General features: G+C 40.8%; 1 protein-coding gene across 1 annotated transcript in view; it reads left to right on the forward strand.

Moving 5' to 3' along the window:
• Nucleotides 1-5533: 5533 nt before the first annotated feature.
• Nucleotides 5534-23232, forward strand: part of LOC308088369 (zinc finger protein RFP-like) — a gene marked incomplete at both ends in the record, with an annotated part of 30032 nt that continues 12333 nt past the window's right edge. Inside the window, one exon of the mRNA XM_080432790.1 lies at nt 5534-6265. Coding sequence (XP_080288916.1) covers nt 5534-6265 — 732 coding nt within the window. The remainder of the gene's footprint in view (nt 6266-23232) is intronic.

Below are 23232 nucleotides of genomic sequence, written 5' to 3' on the forward strand. Positions count from 1 at the left end.
TAGCGGTTAGGGCATGGAGTTATACCGATTTAACACAATGCGTTGTGAGCTTGTAGATCTGCTATTTTCGGTGCATGACATCTCAGGTTTTTAGGGTTAAAATTGCCATCCTAAAATGTCCTGTCCTCACAAGTATTGTAAAACAACCGTGTGTGTGTGTGTGTGTGCGTGCGTCTGGAACCACACACACACGCGCTTATACACATGGGTGCTTCTCAAGACTAATTTGGCTCCATAACACTGAAGGGAAACAAGGAGAGCGATTATTTGACTTCCATTGTTTACCTGCCACTAACGCTTCATTCATCCTCCGTGACACACGACGGCCAAATTAGCCGATTTGGCTATTTTCAGGCAAGCGACACCGTCGCACGACAAAGTATAAGTCAAGATTAACCACTTCCACCCAGCAGGATTGATTGATTGATTGATTGATTGCAGTGGTGGAAAAAGTACTCAAATGTTTTACTTAAGTAAAAGTAACAATACTGAAATGTAGAAGTATTCTGTTACAAGTAAAAGTCCGGAATTCAAAATGTACTTGAGTAAAAGTACAAAAGTATTGGTATCAAAATGTACTTAAAGTACCAAAAGTAAAAGTACTAAAATGTTTGAAAATAGCAGATCTACAAGCTCACAATGCGTTGTGAGCTTGTAGATCAGCTATTTTCAAATGGCCTCTGTATATAATAGGGCTAAAGTGGTTAATGTATGTTTTATAATGTAATAATTTATATCTGCAAAGTAACTAGTAACTAAAGTTTCCAAATAATTGTAGTGGAGTAAAAGTACAATATTTGCCTCTGAGATGTAGTGGAGTAGAAGTAAAAGTATAGACAATTGGAAATACTCCATTAAAGTAAAAGTACCTAAACATTTTACTTAAGTAAAGTACTTGAGTAAATGTATTTCGTCTCTTTTCACCACTGATTGATTGAATACTTTATTAACAGTTTGCAAAGACAAGCACATGCAGGGAAGCACAGTTCAATACCAGGTCTGTTAAGATGGATTTTAAACCCAAGAAAGCACTATATCGCTTGTTTCCATTGGGGTCCATTTGTACTCAATTCATTCGTATTTTGGGGAAGGCTTTTGCAGAAAATAGTAAATAATTTCCCACCGATAATATAAAACAGAAAATACACTAGCATAGAGCCCTGAGGGACTGAGGTCAACCATATGGGGTTTAAGTGCTTAAGCAGTGGTGGAAAGTACATCTACTTCCATGCTCTACCTAAGTAAAATGGCCGAGGTACTTTTACTTTACTCGAGTATTTCCATTCCCGTTCGCAGCCCTCCTCTGAGACACACACCGAATAGACAGAAATGGTGCCGTTTTATGAGCATTACTGAGGACCAATTATATGAAGATAAGGTCAAGAATGGGTGTGAAAATATCTTTAAAGTCCAAGAATCTGAGCACTTCTTTGTTCCACCAAGCTATCATACACTACTTATTTAATAAGGGAAGTGTCCACAGGTCTTTCCTTTATTACTGTGTTTGTGTTCCTCCTCGGCCTGGGCTTTGCCTTCCCCGCGGTTTCCGGCATCGCACAGCCCCTTGGCTCAGGATGTGCCCAGGATTTATTTTCTCTAATAACCCGTTCAATCCAGGAACGCATCAGGTGTCATTTTAGATTCCTTTGGCTATTAAAACATAGCAGATATACAAGCTCATATTGCAATATGAGCTTGTAGAACTGCTATTTTTGAAAACTCGTGAAACATGTGTGAAAATCGAACATTTGAAAAAAAAAAAAAAAATACAATAAAAATGTTCCAGGGTCGTCCAGAAGAAAATATTTGAGTTACAAATGTTCGCTTTAAATATATATATATATTCAAAGATTTGCACAATAAAGTTCACAATTGAAAAAATTAATAGCAGATCTACAAGCTCAGAGCGCGGCACTCGGTGCCACACAGATGCGTTCCCGCTCTAAAAGGGATAAAGCCGAGCCGAGGTGAGCACCAGCTGGATCAATACAGGTGCCTGTATCTCTGCTGGCTATCTCCAGCACAACATCCACACACATGAGACACACGGTGTAAGCGCACGATGCACTACCACATACTGACCTAAATGATTTATGAGACCATGCCTGTTCGCGTATCAATTTGATGTATATATTGGGGTAGATTAAGAGCAATTCGCCCTTGGGGATAACATGAAGTGGACGAACCCTAGATGACACGATATTTAAGTGAAAATCAACACAGAAATCCATAATAATATTAAAGAATAAATGCTTTTGGTTATTTCCAGGGGTGGAAGAAGTAGTCAGATTAGAAATACCACAATGTGAAACTAGTAGTGATGTGCGGGTCGGGTTTTTTCATGACCCGCCCCGCCCCGCCACGGAACCCAACTCGCCTCAACCCGCCCCGCGAACCCATATATCTATGGCTCAACCCGCCCCGTGACCCGCGGTGGGAAAAAAAAGATAATCATCATCATAATAGCTCAGATTTATATAGCGCTCTTTTAAGTACCCAAAGTCCCTTTAAATGTCTACAGTAGCACAACATTGTCATGGGCTAAATAAACGAGCATGTTGTTCAAACTAGTTTTTTTTTTTTTGTGTGAGAGTGGCTGACCGCTCACCCGCAGCCCGCATAATTGCCTCTGAAATCCTAACTCGACCACCCGCGCCGCGGGTTGACCCGCGGGACCCGCAGGTTACGGGTCGGCCCGCTCATCACTAGAAAGTAGCGTGTTACAAGTAAAAAGCCTGTATTCATACAGAAGTATTGGCATCCAAATGTACTTAGAGTATCAAATAAAAAGTTTCAGAAATGTTTAAAAATCTTTTTTGAAAATAGAAGATCTACAAGCTCACACGCTTGGCTATTTGTTTTTTTGGCTATAGTTTTCTCTTAGCTTGGAAACCCATCGATGATGTCATTGGTAGGCAGGTTTCTGAACTGTCCACAGAATGAATAACAGAATGAAACACGCCCCCTTCCACCCGTTTCATAATTTTTTCCCACCTAATTTTGAACCAGTTCAGAGTGTTTCCACTGAAAATGAATTGGTTCAGAACCCTTAAAGTTGGTTCGGAACTGGAACCAAAAACACTTGTTTTTTCTGGCCTTTAACTGGGAACCAAAGTGGGCGTGTCACTATTCTACAGGTTGGAGGATGCAGATGTGATATAAACAATGGCAAAGACAAATCAAAATAATAAAAGAAATGGGGAACTGTGACTGCCGTTGACGATTTCCCCAGTGAAATGGACACTACGACCAGTCATATTCGACACATTTCTGGCCAGGCCTGGAATCAAACCTGGGGCATCTGGGAACTACTGCTCCCCAGGCGGGCTCTCTGACCATTCAGCTATGCCACCCGCAATTACAAAGATTCTGCTTAAAACTGGTGGAAACGCAAATGGTTCCGTGAAAGAAGGTTCCAAGAATCTAGAACGGAACCAGCTGTAGAACCAACGTTCTTTTGGTGCATGGGGCCAGAGTGAGTAGGTGGAAATTGTGCCGTCTTATGAGTATTAGTGAGGAACAATTATATGAAGATAACGTTGAAAATAGGTGAAGTACTCCTTTAAGTAATTAATCACACTGATCAATTTAGTCAATTACAAAAAGTCTGTTGGAATTGTTTTGCGTTGATTCATTTATAAATAAACAATAAAACGAATTATCCCACCCAAAAAATATGCTTCTCGATTATTCAATTATACAAATACATACAATAGTAAAAGTATCAATACTGCAATATAGAATTACTCTGTTACAAGTAAAAGTCCAGAATTAAAAATGTACTTGAGTAAAAGTACAAAAGTATTGGCATCAAAATGTACTTAAAGTACCAAAAGTAAAAGTACTAAAATATTTAAAAAATAGCAGATCTACAAGCTCACAACGTGTCGCGTGTAAATCGTCTATTTTCAAATAGCCTGTGTATAAAATAGGGCTAAAGTGGTTAATGTATGTTCATTTATATCTGAAATGTAATTAGTACCTAAAGTTTTCAAATAATTGTCGTGGAGTCTAAGATGTAGTGGAGTAGAAGTAAAAGTATTGGAAATTGGAAATACTCAAGTAAAGTACAAATACCTCAAAATTGTACTTAAGTACAGTACTTAAGTAAATGTACTTAGTTACTTTACACCACTGTAAGTACATTGATAATGTACAGTTCGAAATAGTCTGACAGCGGGTACAATGGGTATTGCATAACCAGAGGGGAATGTGTTCCTGACAGGCATCGTTCCCAGCGGGCATCGGCCTTGTATATGGTATACATTAAGTTTGTCTGTATATTTGAATTAATTATTGTATTTATTTAAATGTCATGCCACCTCGTGGCCCATCCTTCATGGGATTATATAACACCTTTTCAGACTTAGTTACAATATTCAGTATGTTTCTGTATAAATGAAGAGCATTATTGCCTTCCAGCACCAGGAGTTTGTGATTATTATTATGTGTGTATTTCCTGCTTAGTTAGGATCTTATACCGGAGTGATGGGATGGTGTATAATCTGAAGGTACAAATATACACAGTTTGTAAAGGCCACAGCTCTGACCTGTGGCGTTGGGGTCCACAGCAGGGGACTTCGAACATGAGAGTCACATGAAAGAGACTTGAGAGTGTTGATTGATTAGGTCAGATGAGGAGCTGGGGTACAGTGGCTACTGTTTAAGAACAGTGCTGTCAGACAAGTCACATGATTAATCAACAGAAGGTTACACACACATGGGCAGACCAAACCCATATAAATAGAGTGGATGCTCACTGAACGGGACAAAGTGGTCTGCAAGCATCAGTGTTACTAGTTACCAGGGTGTTATTGCTGCGTTTGTCACTTTCCATTGAGAGCTCCGAGAGACTGAAGGTAAGAATTGAGTGTGTGTTTACACGACGATAAATGTATATATTTCTGATATGTTTTATAGTTGTATGTGTATATTTCATGTCAGTAATTTGTCGTTGTGTTGTTGTTTATTTTTCCTTTTCTAGGTTTATAACCTATTGATTCTGGTAGTAGCTTGGTGTGGCTACTGGCCTAAAAGTGTTAGAGTGTGTTTATATTGTAATGTTAGTATACAAAAAACATCAAAGACACGGGTCTGAGTTGTGTCCTCTAACTCGTTTGCTCTAATACCATTTACAAGGAGAGATCTAATTATTTGCATTGCTTGTGTGACTGGCTAGATAATTGTACAATTATAATTGACAATATTTGATGTTTTCACTGAATAAAGTTTGTAGGTATAAATGAAGAGCATTATAATAATAATACATTTTTAAAAAATCTTTTCATGTTTTCACTTTTATTTTCAGTGTGTAGAAATGGCGTCCGCCAGCAGTCTCCATTCTGAAGAGCAGTTCCTGTGTTGTATCTGTCTGGATGTGTTCACTGATCCAATCACCACTCCATGTGGACACAACTACTGTAAAACCTGTATCACACAGCATTGGGACAGTAGTGATGTGTGTCAGTGTCCACTATGTCAAGAAATCTTCTATAGGAGACCACGATGCTCTGTTAATAAAGTCCTCTCAGAGATGGCTGATCAGTTCAGGAAGTCAAAGGAGCTCAAACAGCTGAGGAGGATCCAGCAATATGCTGTGGATGTAACTCTGGACCCTGATACAGCACCTCCCTATCTCATCCTGTCTGAGGGTGGAAAACAAGTGAGTCATGGAGACATACACAAGGATCTCCCAAATAACACAGAGAGATTCTCTTCCACTCCCTGTGTCTTAGGAAAACAAAGCTTCTCCTCAGGACGGTTTTACTATGAGGTTCAGGTTAAAGGGAAGACTGCCTGGGGTCTAGGAGTGGCCAGAGAGTCCATCAACAGGAAGGTACCAATCTCACTGCACCCCAACAATGGTTACTGGGCTATAGGGTTGAGGAATGGAAATGAGTATGCGACTGATGTCCTCCTCCCTGTGAGAGAGAAGCTCCAGACAGTGGGAGTGTTTGTGGATTATGAGGAGGGTCTGGTCTCCTTTTATGATGTGAAGACCAGCGTTCATCTCTACTCTTTCACTGGCTGCACCTTCACTGAAAAACTCTATCCATACTTCAGTCCCTTTCTTAATGATAATGGTAAAAACTCTGCTCCTCTGATCATCTCTCCTGTCAATCACATAGATTTGTCACGGTCTGCCCCCCCACAGACCGTGTCTCCACTTCGGCCACTCCCACATTCCATTCCATCTCTCAGTTCCTGTTACACACCTGTCCCCACTCCCTCATCAGCGCTGCTGTGCCCTGCCCTTTACGAACCTGTCAGAGCCCCACCCCACACCGCCCACCACAGCGACGGTTTCCACTACAATGAAGTGGGTGGAGTGGTGTGTAAGTGGTACTAAACTGGTGCCTAAAAAGTACCCAGTCTTGGGTAGGTCTGAGCTGGGCTAAGCAGGGCTAAAGCTGTGATAAAGCTGATTGGTCGGCTCACAGCTGTGTCTGTCCACTCAGGTCTCTGTAAAATGTAAACACTACGGTAGCAGTGTTGCCATGTCCTTTTATTATAAGCGACATTGGGCTTATTATTCTGTAAAGTTGCTTGTAAATATTGGTTTTACTCCACTACAATTATCTGAAAACGTATTAGTTACTAGTTACTAGTTACTTTTCAGATATAAATGATTACATTATAGAACATGCATTAACCACTTAAGCCCTATTTTATACCTAGGCTATTTGAAAATAGCCGATCTACAAGCTCACAACGCATCGCATCATTGTAGATCTGCTATTTTCAAACATTTTAGTACTTACTTTTGGTACCTTAAGTACATTTTGATACCAATAGTTTTTGTACTTTTACTCAAGTAATTCCAGACTTTCACTTGTAGAGTGCTTCTACATTGCAGTATTGATACTTTTACTTAAGTAAAACATTTGAGTACTTTTTCCACCACTGCTTGTTTCTAAAATGTAGTTGATTATTTGGGGCTTGTTTCCATATGTTGTTGAAACCAGTGGTTCTTAAACATTTTCATGTCAAGGACCCCCAAATTAATATGTATTTGTCAACATTATATATGTATATATATTTTTTAAATAGCAGATGCACACACTCACAATGCGTAGCATCGCTACGCGTTGTGAGTTTGTAGATCTGCTATTTTCAAATAGCCGTAGATAGTCGCTTCTTTTGGGATTTTTTTCATAGACCTGATTGCTTATTTTTTTCTGCTAAACCTGGCAACAATGAATGTGCGACGATACACGCTAATAATGTTTTTTATATAAGTGATGGCAACGTGTTTAGACACCACACAGGTCTTCCCAACAATAGCGAAGATTAAAGTCAGGGTGAACATGGCCAAATAATAACTTAAGAGCCAAACTAGCTCTGAGGAAGCACGCTAGCATTTAGGCTAACCCTGTAGCCTGAGGCTAAGTTGGTGTGTTAAAAGAAAGGGGCGTTGATTGCGAGTGGGGACTTTTGTGCAATGGAAACGCAAGACATTTTGAAGCGGTGCGGTGCGGTTCTGGACTGTACTGGACAGTGTCGTGCTTAAGCTGTGATGGAAAAGCGGCTTTAGAGAGTTGCGCCAATGAGGGGTCAGAAACAGCGTCGGTCACATGGTTCATGTAGCTGGAAATAGTGACAAGGAGCCGTCCACTTCAATGCATTCCATGTACTTCCGGTTCAGGGATTTGTCACTATTCGCCAATGTATGTGTGTATGTAGAAGACCTGGCCCGAAGAAGTGAACGGAGTTGGCGTAACTCTCTAATAGATGGCACTGGAACCTGTGAACACTTCTCCAATCAACCTTCTCCCTATAAAACTGGACTCTTTGCACTCACTCATTGTCAGTTCATACCTTCATGCCTTGATGTTCTGTGTTGGAGCTCTTGCCTTGTATTTAGTTTCCACTGGACTTTTGGACTCTGTGTCCTGCCTTGAAGCTTCTGGTAATTTGCTCGTACCTATTGTTGTTTTTGTTGCATTTTTGGTCTGCTTTACTTCTGCCTGTTTTCACCAGTTGTAGCTTGCCATTCTCTGCTTTATTTAAAGGAGTAGTTCACCCCCAAAATAACTTTTTTTCTATGGATTACTCACCCCATGGAGCCTTGAATTCATGGATATTTTTTTGTTTTTGTCGCATTCCTTCCTTTATTATTTGATTATAATAAATTTAGCCCCATTGATTCCGGTAGGAGACACAAATGCATTTGTGTCTCCTACCGGAATCAATGGGGACAAATTTATTATAATCAAATTATTGGCTTAGGAATGCCACAAAAACAAAAATAAATCCATGAATTCAAGGCTTCATGGGGTGTGCAATTGATAGAAAATAAGTCATTTCTTGGGTGAACTCCTCCTTTAATAAACCCTTTGCTTGAACACTATTCTGCTGGTTGTGACTCTGCATTTGGGTTCAGCACATTCTGCTACCGTGACAGTATTCTGACCATAAAGATGAACCCAGCAGAGCTACAGCTTTTTAACAGAAAAGTGGTTGATTTTGAACATGTGGTGGCTCATACTAATAAAACTTAAAACAATAACACTTATTGGTGATATTTTCTTATAATGGAGTATATGAAAGTAAATACTCAAGTATTCAAAGGTAGAACTTAAAATATACATTTTATTCTTAATATCAATGTATTGGTGTATTTTAGAACATAGAATTTAGAACGTAAAATAATGGGTCCCATGAGTCCCTTCCTAGAAAAGTAATGGAGTCAAAAGTACAACATTTCTATTTGACATAAAGTGAATGGAAGTCATGTGGTTTAAAAAAAACAACAACCAAACTTTAAGGACCTTGAAGACCTTTTTAATAATGCAAACAAATAAATAAGACTATTATTGTGTCAAAAGTGATCAACAAACTATTCAATAAAAACTGGTCGAACATTGGCCAAATTGTGAAATATTACCTGAAAAAGAGGCAAACATTGTGAAAATAGCTGATCTAATGCGAGGCGTTGTGAGCATGTAGATCAGATATTTTCACAATATTTATCTGCGGAACTGAGTCAAACTAAATGTAATGTCAATTCCAATAGCTTGTCAGGGTGGGGGTCCCCAGTTCAAATATATATATATATATTTTGGGGGGGGTCGTGGCCTGAAAAGGTTGAGAACTACTTATTACATTACAACTTATGTTCATATAATTGGTCCTCCTCACTCATGCTCATTATAAGAAGCTTCTATTTTCACTATTTGTGACATGATCCAAGGGACGTTCAAAGTGGTTAAGGTCCTTGTAATAAGCATTAACTAATAGGTTATAGTGTCCTTATATGGTGAAGTATGTGAAGTAGTGTGAACAGAAACATGTGGGTGTGTCAGTGTGCAATATTCTTACACATAATGTGCAAGTTTGATTAATAAACACACTGGTTTCACTGTTTCCATTGAACATGAAGTGTGTCAATACTCTGTTAAGAAGTATGATAACAGAGGAAAAATAACATTTGTATTCTTTACTTCTCAACCTACATACAGGGTGTAGCCCTAGTAGGCTACTGCAGGTGTAATGCAATCTTACAACACGCCACGATGTGTTGTGTTGTGAGCTTGTAGATAATGCTATTTTCAATAAATATTGGAGAAAAAAAGTAAATATTATAACACAAATCTTATATGGGGTCCCTGGCACACAATGTTTTCAGATGAGGTTCTGTGGACAAATACATATTAATAAGCTGGGCAATTGACATGAAAAAACAACATTAGGAAGCAAGCCCAAATAAGCAACTACTTTAGAAACAAGTCCAAAAAACACACAACCATCAATATTTAGAAGTGACTTTACAGAAAAACAAGCCGTTTACAATAAGCAGACATGGCAACGCTGGTAAACAGGAACCCCTTTGAAATGGGGCTTAATTCCCAAATTCTGGTCATAAAAAAACAAAAACAAACAAACAAACACATTAGAATAAAAAAATCAAGCTCACATCATGTCGCGATATGGTGCATTGTGAGTTTGTAAACCAGCTTTTAATGTATAGCACATTGGCATAGACACTATGGCAAATTAAAACAATTATATAGATCCACAAATCTCCATATACAGTATAGATCCCTGAAGTCATCAATATGACATCATAGTACTGACATAACACACTGGCCTTAGTACTCAGTGGTGGAAAAATTACTCAAATTCTTTACTTGAGTAAAAGTATCAATACTGCAATATAGAATTACTCTGTTACAAGTAAAAGTCCAGAATTAAAAATGTACTTGAGTAAAAGTACAAAAGTATTGGCATCAAAATGTACTTAAAGTACCAAAAGTAAAAGTACTAAAATATAAAAAAAATAGCAGATCTACAAGCTCACAACGTGTCGCGTGTAAATCGGCTATTTTCAAATAGCCTGTGTATAAAATAGGGCTAAAGTGGTTAATGTATGTTCATTTATATCTGAAATGTAATTAGTACCTAAAGTTTTCAAATAATTGTCGTGGAGTAAAAGTACAATATTTGCCTCTAAGATGTAGTGGAGTAGTAAAAGTAAAAGTATTGGAAATTGGAAATACTCAAGTAAAGTACAAATACCTCAAAATTGTACTTAAGTACAGTACTTAAGTAAATGTACTTAGTTACTTTACACCACTGGTAAAATATAGTTGGGGAAGAAACCAGTTAGTTGTATGTAACTCATTTTCTTGAATCTGAGGATAATGGCCCGGATTTATAACGACGGTCGTAAATATGGGGTAAATAAGTTCGTAAAGGAGGTCGTATTTTTGGTACTCTCAAACTGACGTGCAATTCATAAAGGGGTTCGTATATCACAGAGACGTGCGTATGAGCAGGTGTAGGAGTTTGCCACTGTTGTAATTGATTTTGGCATGAAGAATAAAGCATTCTAAAGACATACGCACATTTCAGCCCTGGTAAGACAGCCTCGGGGCTGACCTGAGAACGTGCGCACCTGACGCACAAAACACAGACCAAAAAACTTTTATGAATCCGACTGCAGGTGTAGGATTTGTCCTAAATGCCGGTACGTACAAATTTTTTTCGTAAATCCCTTTATGAATCCGGGCCATTGTCTTCTGTTCTTTCTAAATAATCTCTTTCATTCATACAACGTCGAATATATATAATGTTTTGGTTTATTCTGAAGCTAATAATATATTGTACAATGATTTCATAATATGAGCTTATGTGAAAGTGCAGTTTTATAGATAGGGTTAAAGGTTTCATGACGTTCAGTTTTACCACACATTAAAAGTCTTTGTCATGGTCCTTCATACGTGTATAAAAAGTTTTAACAAAAAATTCCACTCCATTGATCCATGGCAGGTGTTTATCTCTCACATGTCTAAAGCCTTTTCAACTGCAATGAAAAAATAAATCTTTGCCTGCGGGTGTCGCTGTTGAGGGATTTTGCCTGTCAATCATCGCCTCTGCTCCGCCCCCCCCCCCAAAGGAAAGGATAGGGGAGGGGAGGGGCTAGGAGGAGATTGGGCGGGATTAATGGGCTGTGACTTCACTGCCGAAGGGCCAAGCTCAGATTACTTTTCAGCCTAATTATTCAGAAAACCCCAGACCACAGAAAATCCACTGAATGTTCAAAGTTCAGATTTTTTGGGTGTAATATAAAACCCCCCAAAAAACATAAAAAATTTAAAATGAATGTCATAGAACCTTTAAGGGAAGATTGTCACATGTTAAAATCAAAGCAGATATGTGTTATCCATTGTGCTGAGTGAGAAGAAGGCTGGCCCAAAAACGCCTTTTGTTCTTAAAGCTTGTTTGTGAGTGGTCAGAAGTGGACCAGGGGGAAGGTTCTAACGTCAGCTGTCTGTGTATAAAAGATGAAGATTTTGTATTTGACGGGGCTCCGTAATTGACATACAAGCGGAAGCCACGTTCAACTGAATAAAATGGATTCAATGAACACCCACTTTTCATCCGGTTTCGACTTTAATCTCTCAACCCAGAGGACATGTAACTCTCGACATTTCTAAGGCTATAGTATGCTTCAATATACCACACCGCTAAGACAATAATTGATAGTTGCAGCCAGTATCACCAGGCTCCACTACAGCACACAGCCGTACCATACATGAACACTTACTTACGTTATCTTTCCCTCATTGAGTTATCTATTTCCATACATCCCACAGCAATTCATCTTATGTACGTGACAGTTCTTATCTATTGTGCTACTCCTTTACTGTGAACAAGCAGCCCTATACACCAGTGGTTCTCAAAGTGGGGTCCGGGGACCCCCAGGGGTTCTTGTTAACACAGCATCACAACCAACTTAACCACTTTATCCATTTATTATACATTATATGTTGGCTAATCAAAAAAATTGCTGATGTACAAGCTCACAGCGCGCCACTTCGTGCTGCGCTGCGAGGTTGTATACATCTGCTATTTTTGCAAAAATATTGAAAATATATTACACACACACACACACACACACACACACACACACACACACACACACACACACACACACACACACACACACACACACACACATATATATACATATTGTATTAATAGCCTAATTTAGAATTTTCATTAACATAAATCTTGATGTTCTCTTCTGGGGGTCCCTGGCACAAAATTGTTTTAGAAGGAGGAGGTCCGCGGTCAAATAGATCCTTGACGTGACCCCATACACGATTTGTGTACTTAAAATGTTTCAATTTTTTTTAAACAGCAGATCTGCAAGCTCAAAACGTGTCCCATAGTGACGCTTTGTGAGCTTGTAGATCGGCTATTTTCAAGTAGCCGATGTATAGACTGAATCATCATGACACGCATCATGACATCACCAAAACCAAAAATTTATTTCCTGGCAGATTTGAACAGTAGCCTATTATCCATTAACCTTATTTCTGGAAGAACATGACTTATGATATCTTACATCATTTTAGAAATGTCAGTCTGTCTGTTCTCCTTGGTTCTCCTCAGTGGCTTAAGCAATTGCTCTGCACTTGCACATGGCCATTGATCATTAGCATATGCACACCGTGAGGAAGCCCCTTTTTCTCTTCGCCACAATTTAACATATTTATTTGCATTTTTCTGTAAACAACGGACAATCTGAGTTCGCCTCGGCCGATGGGACTGTCGTCATGGTTACAGCGCCCCAACCTATGGCCATGCGCGGCCACGGAGTCCCCACAGTATGTTGTTAGCTGTTGGTGCTAAGCGTTTAGCCTGTTGTTTACTCACTGACTGATACGTGTATGCGCGGCCACGTAGCATGCACGGTGGGTGCGCCGACCTCCAAGTGGTCCGTGGCTCCGGGTGGGTGTGTGTGTGTGTGTGTGGGGGGGGGGGGGGTCGCTGGCTCCCGGGTTGCCAAATCATTATGCGTGAAACAAGCACCAGTGTTGCCACATCCGTGAAACAAGCGGACAATGACAGGCGCGTGTCTGTTGGAACTGTTGCAGGTACCGAGTACAAAGTCACTTTCCATCCCTGATATACTGTCTGTGTACAGCGCATAATCCACACTGCACATACTTTGGGTGCTCACATCCCCCGACGGGTATGATCTAGTTGTTATTGATTATTAGAAATACATTATGTTGGTATACATATCCACATGTTTACAAACTATACAAAGCTAATGTTCTGGACACTCTTTATTTTACAGTGAAAATGTCGTAGACATTCTACCCGGATATACCTATCTGTTTACAAACATTCAAACATTCTGAAGGGCTACAGTATAAAGGGTTAAAGTGGTAAAACTGATCTTGATGTTATATTAAACCTTGCTGGGGACCCCCTGGTACCCCCTCCTTAAGGGACTTTGAGAACCACTGACCAACTGCATTTAAGCGCATTTCAAAAGGAAGAGGAAAAAATGTAGGGTCTTTAGATTTACCTGTGATCATGATCATACCTGAGAGCAACGCCTGATAGTTATGATGTAACCCTTAATTGTGTAGCTTGGTAGCGTTCTCCAGTCCTTCTGGGCTATGGGGAATAAGCGTTCTCCAGTCCTTCTGGGCTATGGGGAATAAGTCCGGGCCCTATCAGTACTGTCGAGAATGAAGGCTTTCCATATTATGGATATATTATTAATGTATTTTTATATTGACTTATCGATTAAAATGTTTGTAATCATATTGATCAGTTCAATTAACTTTTGTTGTCTGCTTTTGAAACTATTCTTCTTCTGGCCATCATGTGGCACTGTGGTGTAGATGTGACACAGTGGTGGACAGATAAGTGTCATATATATTTTTTTCCCCACATGAGTTGCATGCTTATTTTTTTTCAACTGCACTGAAATATTGATAGTTACACAACATGTCAACTGTGTGCACATCATGCCAGAGCTACAGTACATATAACATATGGTAGCCTGGTGAGCTGCGATCTAATGAACCGTTTAAGTTAGTTTCTCACAGCAATTCCCACTCATAAATACTAAATGCTAGTGCACGAAAATACATGGCATTCATCTAACATCTGATATACAGGATACTAGAGTATGTATAAGGAACAGTTCCAGAGGGAATAGACTATATACACACTTTCTAGGAGGCTCATGTCACTGGTGCGCTGATGTAATCCAGTTACTTGGAGAGATGAAGGGGTACATATTATTACACTGGAACTCTGCCATAACCATCTGTGTTGCCGTTGAAACCACTCTCAGTTTAGATTTCCTTTTTTTGTTCCCCAAAGCTTGGAGAAGTGGTTCTCAAGCATTTGGCCGCAAAATTGATGTGTATTTAGCCGTGCAACACCATCCAAAAAGATTTGGTGCCACGGACCAAGATTATCCCAAAATGTTCTAAATCTTTCAAAAATAGCAACATTATGATATGGGGTTTAACGTTGTTAAACTGATTTGGATGCAATTTTTTTTTTACCGGGGACCCCCTCAAGGACCCCTGGGGTCTTTTGAGAAGTACTGGCCTAGAGATGACCCTGTTTCAGGAGGCAGAGGACGCAGGCTGGCACATCTGGCAGCTAGAGTATGCATGGCCAAGCACACTGTGTCACTGTGACCTGCTTACAATGTCCTGCTATGACCTTCATTCCAGCGGTTGAAGGGAACTCAGTACATTTACTCAACTACAGTGCGTTTACTTAACCACTTAAACCCCATTATATTATGGTTGACTGCTGGAGACCCTCAGGGCTCTATGCTAGTGTCTTTTCTGTTGTCTGTTATTGTGTGGGGAAAGCTTTCGCTGAAAATAGCAGATCTGCTCGATCTATTTTCCTGCGAAAGCCTTACCCTACAATAAGGATGCTGGGGTTTGAGTGGTTAAGTACAATTTTGAGGTACTTTTCCTTTACTTCAGTATTTATTTATTCATTATTTTACAATTAATAATACATTTGTTTTTACTCAAGCAAAATGTTTGTATACAATCCTTTTACTTCTAACAGAGTATTTTTTTATATCGCAGTACTGCTACTTTTACTTAAGTCAAATATTAGTACTTCTTTCACTGGTTCTGACCTTGATTCCAAAAAAGGCCTCCCAAAACTAAGAGACGGAGAGAGCTCACAGGTCCAGTCTGTCCTACAACAACACCATAACCCCCCATCCCCTCCGCCTCCTCATGCTTGTTGACCTTCTGGTATTTGTGTGTGTGTGTGTGTGTGTGTGTGTGTGTGTGTGTGTGTGTGTGTGTGTGTGTGTGTGTGTGTGTGTGTGTGTGTGTGTGTGTGTGTGTGTGTGTGTGTGTGTGTGTGTGTGTGTGTGTGTGTGCGTGCGTGCGCGTGCGCGTGCGTGTGCGTGCGCGCGTGCATTTCTTTCTCTGTGTGCTTGTCTGCGTATGTGTGTGTAGATCTGTGTGTTTACTTTCAGCTGTAAAGGAGCACCACATACAGTACTGTCACACAATAATTGAGCACCCTGAGAGGGAGCAATGCTACGGGTTATCTCCTACAAGACCTGGCTTAAGCCCTCTATACACACACACACACACACACACACACACACACACACACACACACACACACACACACACACACACACACACACACACACACTACACACACACAAGCGCGCGCGCACGCACGAACGCGCGCACAAACGCATGCACGCATTAGCAGAGGAAAAAAAGGATGGCAAAAAATAATAATTTGAGGTTGTAGTTCGGTTATTTTTGACACTGTCATAAGTCTAAGTATAAATTGGAATATGCTGATAACATTATACTAATTATACTAGTATTAGGCTGTTGTGGGCAATGCACTCAGCGCCTGAGGAAACGTCATTTTGACCTTACTTTCTCACCTGAACCTGGCTGTAAAAATCTTATGATCACTTAGTTATTATTCGATTCATTGTCCTTATATATGCTGTAAATATACCATAATGCCACCCAGTGGTGGACAGTAGCGAAGTAAATGTACTAGAATACTGTACTTAAGTACATCTTATTACTATTTGTACTTGTTTTTTTTATTTGATGGATTTTACTCCTCTGCATTTCAAAGACTTGTTGTACTTTTGACTCCACTACATTTATACGGACGTTGTCTTTACTTTGAAGTATAGTACTGAAGTCAGCACTGAAGTCAGCTGTTGAAACTCCAACAATGTACTTGAGTACAGTACTCGGGTACTTTATATGTCCACCACTGCCAGTTTGAATAATTTGACCAGGCTGATAATTCTCACCTGTCATTTGAGATACCAGTCACAGTCTGTCACAGTCACAGTAAGGGTTCAGGCTAATTGAGAATCTTCAGGTAGAACATAGCATCACACTTTATGATTGCCTGCGAGTTCGGTCTTTCTTCCAGCTCCTGCAGAAACCATAGAAGAGTACATCAGATGAAACATGGCTGCTCCACATCATCACAGAGTGTAATGCCCAATTTACTTTCCTATAAGTCATCTCCTGAACCCTGCTTGGGCTAGTTCCCTCTGTCTAGTGCCAGGAAATTGCTAAAGCTGATCTGCCATCACCAGAGATGACTAAACAGGAGCGGACGTCACAGGAAGAAAGAAAGGCCAATCTTTCTCAAGAAGCGTGATCTTCTGAGGTGGGAATGTTCACAGGTTTCTCAATTAGTCTGAACAATTTATGTGACTATGATGACAGGCTACAGACTTCACCTTGGACACAATAGGGGGGTGGCCCCCCTAGTGGTTTTGGGCCTAAGCAACTGCATTGATAGCTTATGCCAAAGGCCGGGCCTGCATACCATGCAAACGTCAAACCCAGCGTTTGACTAAACAACAGTACCGTAGTTTGTATCTTACTAACATGCCCTGTGTGCACATACTCTTAAGTGGCGTACATACTAGACAGAGATGGGGATTGACGTACGTCAGGGGGGAGGAACTGGTAGGTTCTTTACGTCAGTGCATTCATAGTTTGACACGTTTCTTATGCGTGATTAGGGCCAAGAGGCTATTCATCCTCCAGAGGGAAGCAGTGAACGTACGTCAGGTACGTCAGGTTGAGCTCAGAGCTCAACCTGACGGATGACATAATCGACGGACAAACCCCCCATCCCCCCTTCCCTTTTTGGTCTCCCCCTCCGTTCCTTATGCTTACTTAAAGGCCCGTTCATAGTCCCTAGATGGGTCTAAAACGTGCGTCAGGGGGTGAGGGATTCCGTCCGTTCTTTACAGACGCATGCATAGTCGCTCACGTTATTTAGGGGTTATTTTATTTATTTTAAAGTGTACAGGCGTAATACACCTATCATCCACTAGATGGCCACTAGTATGTACCGCCGTACCCATAATGTTGCCATGTCTACTTATTATAAGCGACTTTGGGCTTATTTTTCTGTAAAGTTGCTTGTAAACAAACAAGCAATTTTGTATTGGTGGTTGTGGTTTTATTTGGGCTTGTTTCTAAAGTGTAGTTGCTTATTTGGGCCAATTATTATTTAAACCAGTGATTCTCAAACATATATTGTAGATCTGCTATATCCTAGTCGATTCTTTTGGGCTTGTTTTCATAGACCTGGTTGCTTATTTCTCTCACAAAACCTGGCAACACAGCCAGCTGCTGGCATCAGCGCAGCTAACAACATGAAGCTACCATTGTAGCATCTAGCCAAAACAACGCAATAAAAGACACAAACTAGTCCACAAACTAGACAAAAACAATGGTTGTCTACAAAACGTGAGTTTCGACCCCTACTGCACTGTGCTATATAGCTATATATTGTCACAGACCGTGGCTCGACGGGTCTATACTTAAGTACATTTACTCAAGTACTTCCACCAACCAACGTGGGTCTTTTTTTGGAAAAAGAGGGCCCGAGGAAAACTTTTTTTCCTTATACTGCCAACGGGTTCCACTGGTACTACAGCCAACGTACAAACGAACGTACGTCGGCCTGACGGTGAATGTTGACTGCACGGACGGAAATCCTGGAGCCGTAAGTGACGGAGGGGGAGACAAAAACGACGACGCAAGGAGCGCTGGCGCTAGTTACGTATCCTTACGTCCGACTATGAATGATACTTTAAGGGTCTTACGTCGAGTATGAATAGGCCTTTACATCTCAATAGCATAACTAGCATTTTTCAAAAATAGGCACCAATCAGTGATACAAAGAAAGAGGAGTGCAAGGGGGTGAGGTGAGTTTCCAGACTGCGGTGGGAAATGGGAAGTGGGTCTGCAGTCACTGACTGGGTGTTTGGGAGGTGGGGGGGGGGGGTCATTCCACAGCTTCAACCAGGAGAGAGCAGAGTCCAGGTCCGCGATTCCTATTTGATACCATTTGTTTTTCATCTCTGGGACCCCGATCTACAACGTGAAACCCTCAGTGCTAACCAATTAAGACCTGAGGCCGATTCTACAAATCCTTTCTAAAACAGTAGTTCTCACACTTTCAAGCGGCACGAAGTGACGCGCTGCGAGCTTGTACATCTGCTATTTTTGAATAATATGAAGCATAGCGGTAGTTCATGCAGGACACGGAAAGTCTTGCATGCCTCAGCTGTAATCGGCTGTCAGTCAGCTGATGTAAACATCAGCCTGGCCTCCTATTCCCCATTCACACCTCTGCTGGCCTTCACGAAGAGGTTCCTTTAAATATGGCTTTGCATTCACTACGTCTCTGCTTGTCTTGCTGCTTAGCTGCCTCCTCCACCCCAGCCTCCACCTTTTTCATCAGAGTCTGGCATAGGCTCAAATTTATATCTGCTGATTCAAACTAATATGTCAATGTATTGCTTATTGTTTGATATTGTATCCCTATGGGGGTTTTGCTTAACATTCCCTGATTTTGCTTAGCATGCTGCTTGGACAAAATTCAGGGAATATCTCCAGGAGCGGGTTATGGTGTTCCTGACTGAACCAACGCTAAAATCTAAAATGACACGGATGCTTTCCTGGTTTTAACTCTGAAAGCCTATGGAACCAAACAGGGCCATTTTGGTTCCATGTGTACGCTCTCAGAGTGTACAGACCACTAAGGTTCCATTTGGGGCCCCTGGTGGGCCCCCGGACCCTACATTGAGAAACATAGGGGTGTGTGACAGATGAACAGGTGTTTGGGAGGATGGGGAGGGGGAGGGGGAGGGGGGTAGGAGGAGGAGTAAGGGCCAGCGGAGGAGAGTGGAAGCAGGGGAGAGAGGGAGAGAGGGAGAGAGAGAGAGGGAGGGACGTGAGGCAGCAACAAAGATGACCCACATCTAACGGTGCGACTCGTTATGAATCCACAATGAGGCTTGCCGGGGCTTGTTAGCAGCGCGGCTGCATGGGGAGCCAGGGGTGATGGGAGATGCACAGTCGGCTATCTCGCGCTAACCCCCTCTGCAATTCTATTACACTTGTTTATAGCTCTTGGCAAACAGCACACCAAAGATATTTTAGCTCGGGGAGAGAAAGGTGGGGTTAAAGGAGGATGGCTACTTAGCATTTCACAAGGAGACAGAGAGGGCACCGCGAGAAAACACAAGTGAGCAAGCAGGGAGGAGGTATGGGAGAAATATAGTAGTAGATTGAAAGATATACAGAGGAACCTGGGATGGGATGAATTGTTTTTCAAGCGGTAGTGATTAGAGCCAGACCCATGTATCGGTTTGGTCAATATATATCGGTCGATATTTGACTTTTTCGTTATCGGCATTTATGCAGCCAATGTGTGTGTTTTTTTATAACCTTGAATATATCGGACCCAAAAATGTGGGTTTGATTCCAGATTAAAAGAGATGAACCTGGGATGGCTTATTTTTCAAGCACTATACTGCAATAGTGATATTGCAAAAAACAATAAATGTTTTCCCCCCTTTCTTTCAGATAATTTGTGCCAGGTTGCCTCACATCTTGCATATCGTTGCTATTGGGCAGAAACCTTGTATCTTAATATTTCAACTTTTTTATGTTTATTTTTTCTCTTTTGTAAATGAATGCCCTTCTTCGTGTCTTGCAAAAGTAGCAAAAGTACATGATATTCAAAGTGACAGTGAAAGTTGTTACGCGTGTACTGTATGTGGATTTAATAAATATTGGACCAATTAAAATGTGTAACAAGAGCTTGTGACTAAATAATAACTACATTGGATCTATTGGAACACTTATTTTAAGGTGTTGGACATACATGGTTTCTGACCGACAACCATGATCATTTGAGAGGATTTGCGGATAAGGATTGTGGGCAATATTTCTAGTCTGCATGAATATTTTGAACTCTTGATTGACAATTCCTCATCTGGCTTCTAGTCCTTTGCCAATTGGCCGACAGCTAACTGTCACGGCCAGTGTAAATTTGGAGTTGTCAGCTACTGTACACGCTACGCTATATGTCTGTTATAGTGCACATGCAAATGAACAACTGTCATCACGCGCACACACACGCACACGCACACACACATACACTGTATTTGTATTACAATGTTTGTGAGGACATCAACATTTTAGGCTGGTGATTTTATGAATGCCATTTTAACTTTTTCCTTTGCCTTTTTCTTTTTCTTTTTTTTACCCTTACCCAAAAGATGAAAATAGCCGATCTACAAGCTCACAACACGTCGTGCCGTGAGCTTGTAGATCGGCAATTTTCGAGGCATGACACCAAAGTGAATATAAATCAGGCGTAACTCCAACCCTAACCCCGGTTCAACCTAACCTGTAAATGCCTAATCCTAACTTGAATCTTCTCCTATAATTGTAAGACTAAGACTAACCCCATATCCCTTTTTCTTTTTTTTTACCATAAGACATCGATTTTTCTTGTGAGTACCAGGAAAATGGTCTTCACAATGTCAATATATTAATATTCTACTATACTTGTGAGGACATTTGGCTCTCACGAGTATAGAAGCACGCACGCACGCACGCACGCACGCACGCACGCACGCACGCACGCACGCACGCACGCACGCACGCAGTAGCAAGGAACAGGTGACAGTACTGAGACACAGCAGCAGTCTGCTTTAGCAGACTGCTGCTGTGTCACGTATAATATAGGTCGAGTGTCAAAATCTTTCAATATACTGTATGAAAATACTATTTTCATGTGGTGACATTTCCAGAGTGCTTGTGTATTCACCTCTGTTCTTTCTGTTAGACAGTTGCACAACAACCATGTTGACATCATTGTTGTCAGGCAGAAACCTTGTATCTTACCAGATCTACATGCTATCAACACATCGCAAATACTGTACATGTAAAGTAAAGTTACAGATACAGTGTCACTTGGCATAAAGAGCAGATCTTCAAGCTATCAACACCTTGTGGCGTGATGCATTGGTAGCTGTTAGATCTGGGAGAGGGAATGAGGTTGATCAAGAATCCACATATACCAAACATACCTCTGAGTGATTCACAGAGAAAACAGACGCAGACACAAGCACACACACAGCAAATGTTGACGTATTCACTGCCTTAGAAGTTGATGTGTTTTCACTGTTATTTGTGGTTGCTGTTGAAGCATGTGAATGGAGATGATTACAATGCAGATTTAATGGGCTTTAATTGCTGATCTTCGGTTGGATGCAAAAAAAGCAATTACATCAATATACATCACCAACTGTGTATGTTGTTGACGGAGTGATGCGGAAGGCATTCCGGGTAATTTGGCTTGAACTTACTGTCCATGCTTGGAGCATTGAATGCTCCTATTATACATTCAGCCCTACATAATGCACAGCTCAAATTCAACAATCATGAACCTGCTCACGTGGCAGATTCACACGTACACATGTGAGGGGAGGGGTTAATCAGCGGCTATAAGCAATCTGAAATTCAATAGTTGGTACAGCCACCCCAGTCTACGATTAAACAAGAATGACTTCCTTACACCATAGTGATCTCCGCCTATACCGTTATTTCTGGGGAATTCTAAGTCTTTGCTGTCAGGTGGAAACCTTGTATGTCCAAAACAATTAGAAGGAGCATCATAGAACCCCCCCTCCCAAAATAAAAAAAGATTGGTCAGCCAATTAGAGACAGACAGACAGACAGACAGACAGACAGACAGACAGACAGACAGACAGACAGACAGACAGACAGACAGACTGCACACAGCATGCACAGGTTAGGTTAGTAATGAATATCGTCAGAGAACACTGCAAGGGGAGAGAAATGTGTGGAGGATTTATATGCTTTGGTTGGCCTGTTGCTTGTCAAGTCTGTTCGATTTGTTGTGCAACACGCGCTGTCTGTCATTGTGTCCTTCTGCGATGCAATTATATACAAAGACATTAACCTAGCAATGGGCACGGCGCTGATGTTGTGACGGCAACCGTTTTAGACCCTATATATGCTGATGAATGTGTCATTCCATATCAACAGACAAGTTGAAGTGAAATAAACATTTGAGTCGAGAGAGAACATGTAACGCATGTTGTACGTCAATACAGCACGTTGCCTGGAAATCATTCATGTCATGCTGCTCACTCAATAGACCTGGACATGAATTTACCCGTGTAAGCGATTTAAAGAGGCATGTAGCCTAAATGTCACACATGACACTATTGTGCTGCTGTTGATCAATCAGTCTGTAGGGATTTTTTTATTTTTTTTGGTAAGGGATTGTACATTGAAATCCATGATTGCTTCCAAACATGACCAGTGCAAAATTCACTGCAAAGAACAGAGCTATATAACACCATTGTGACAAATCTGAGACTGGTGACACCCACCTACTGTAGAACCACATTCACCTTTGACCCATTGGTAGGTGTTGACCAGCACTTTTGAGTACTTAAGCATTTTTAAAACAAGTATCTATATACACATTTGACTGAGCAACATTCACTTGGTGTCCGAGTAATATTCATTTATAAGGTTTTTGCTTTTTACCCCCTTTTTCTTTTTTTTATTTCTAAATTTTTATCCCGCGATT

The sequence above is a fragment of the Gymnoscopelus braueri genome (genome assembly GCF_963280865.1).
Source record: "Gymnoscopelus braueri genome assembly, chromosome: 1".
Classification (NCBI taxonomy): domain Eukaryota; kingdom Metazoa; phylum Chordata; class Actinopteri; order Myctophiformes; family Myctophidae; genus Gymnoscopelus; species Gymnoscopelus braueri.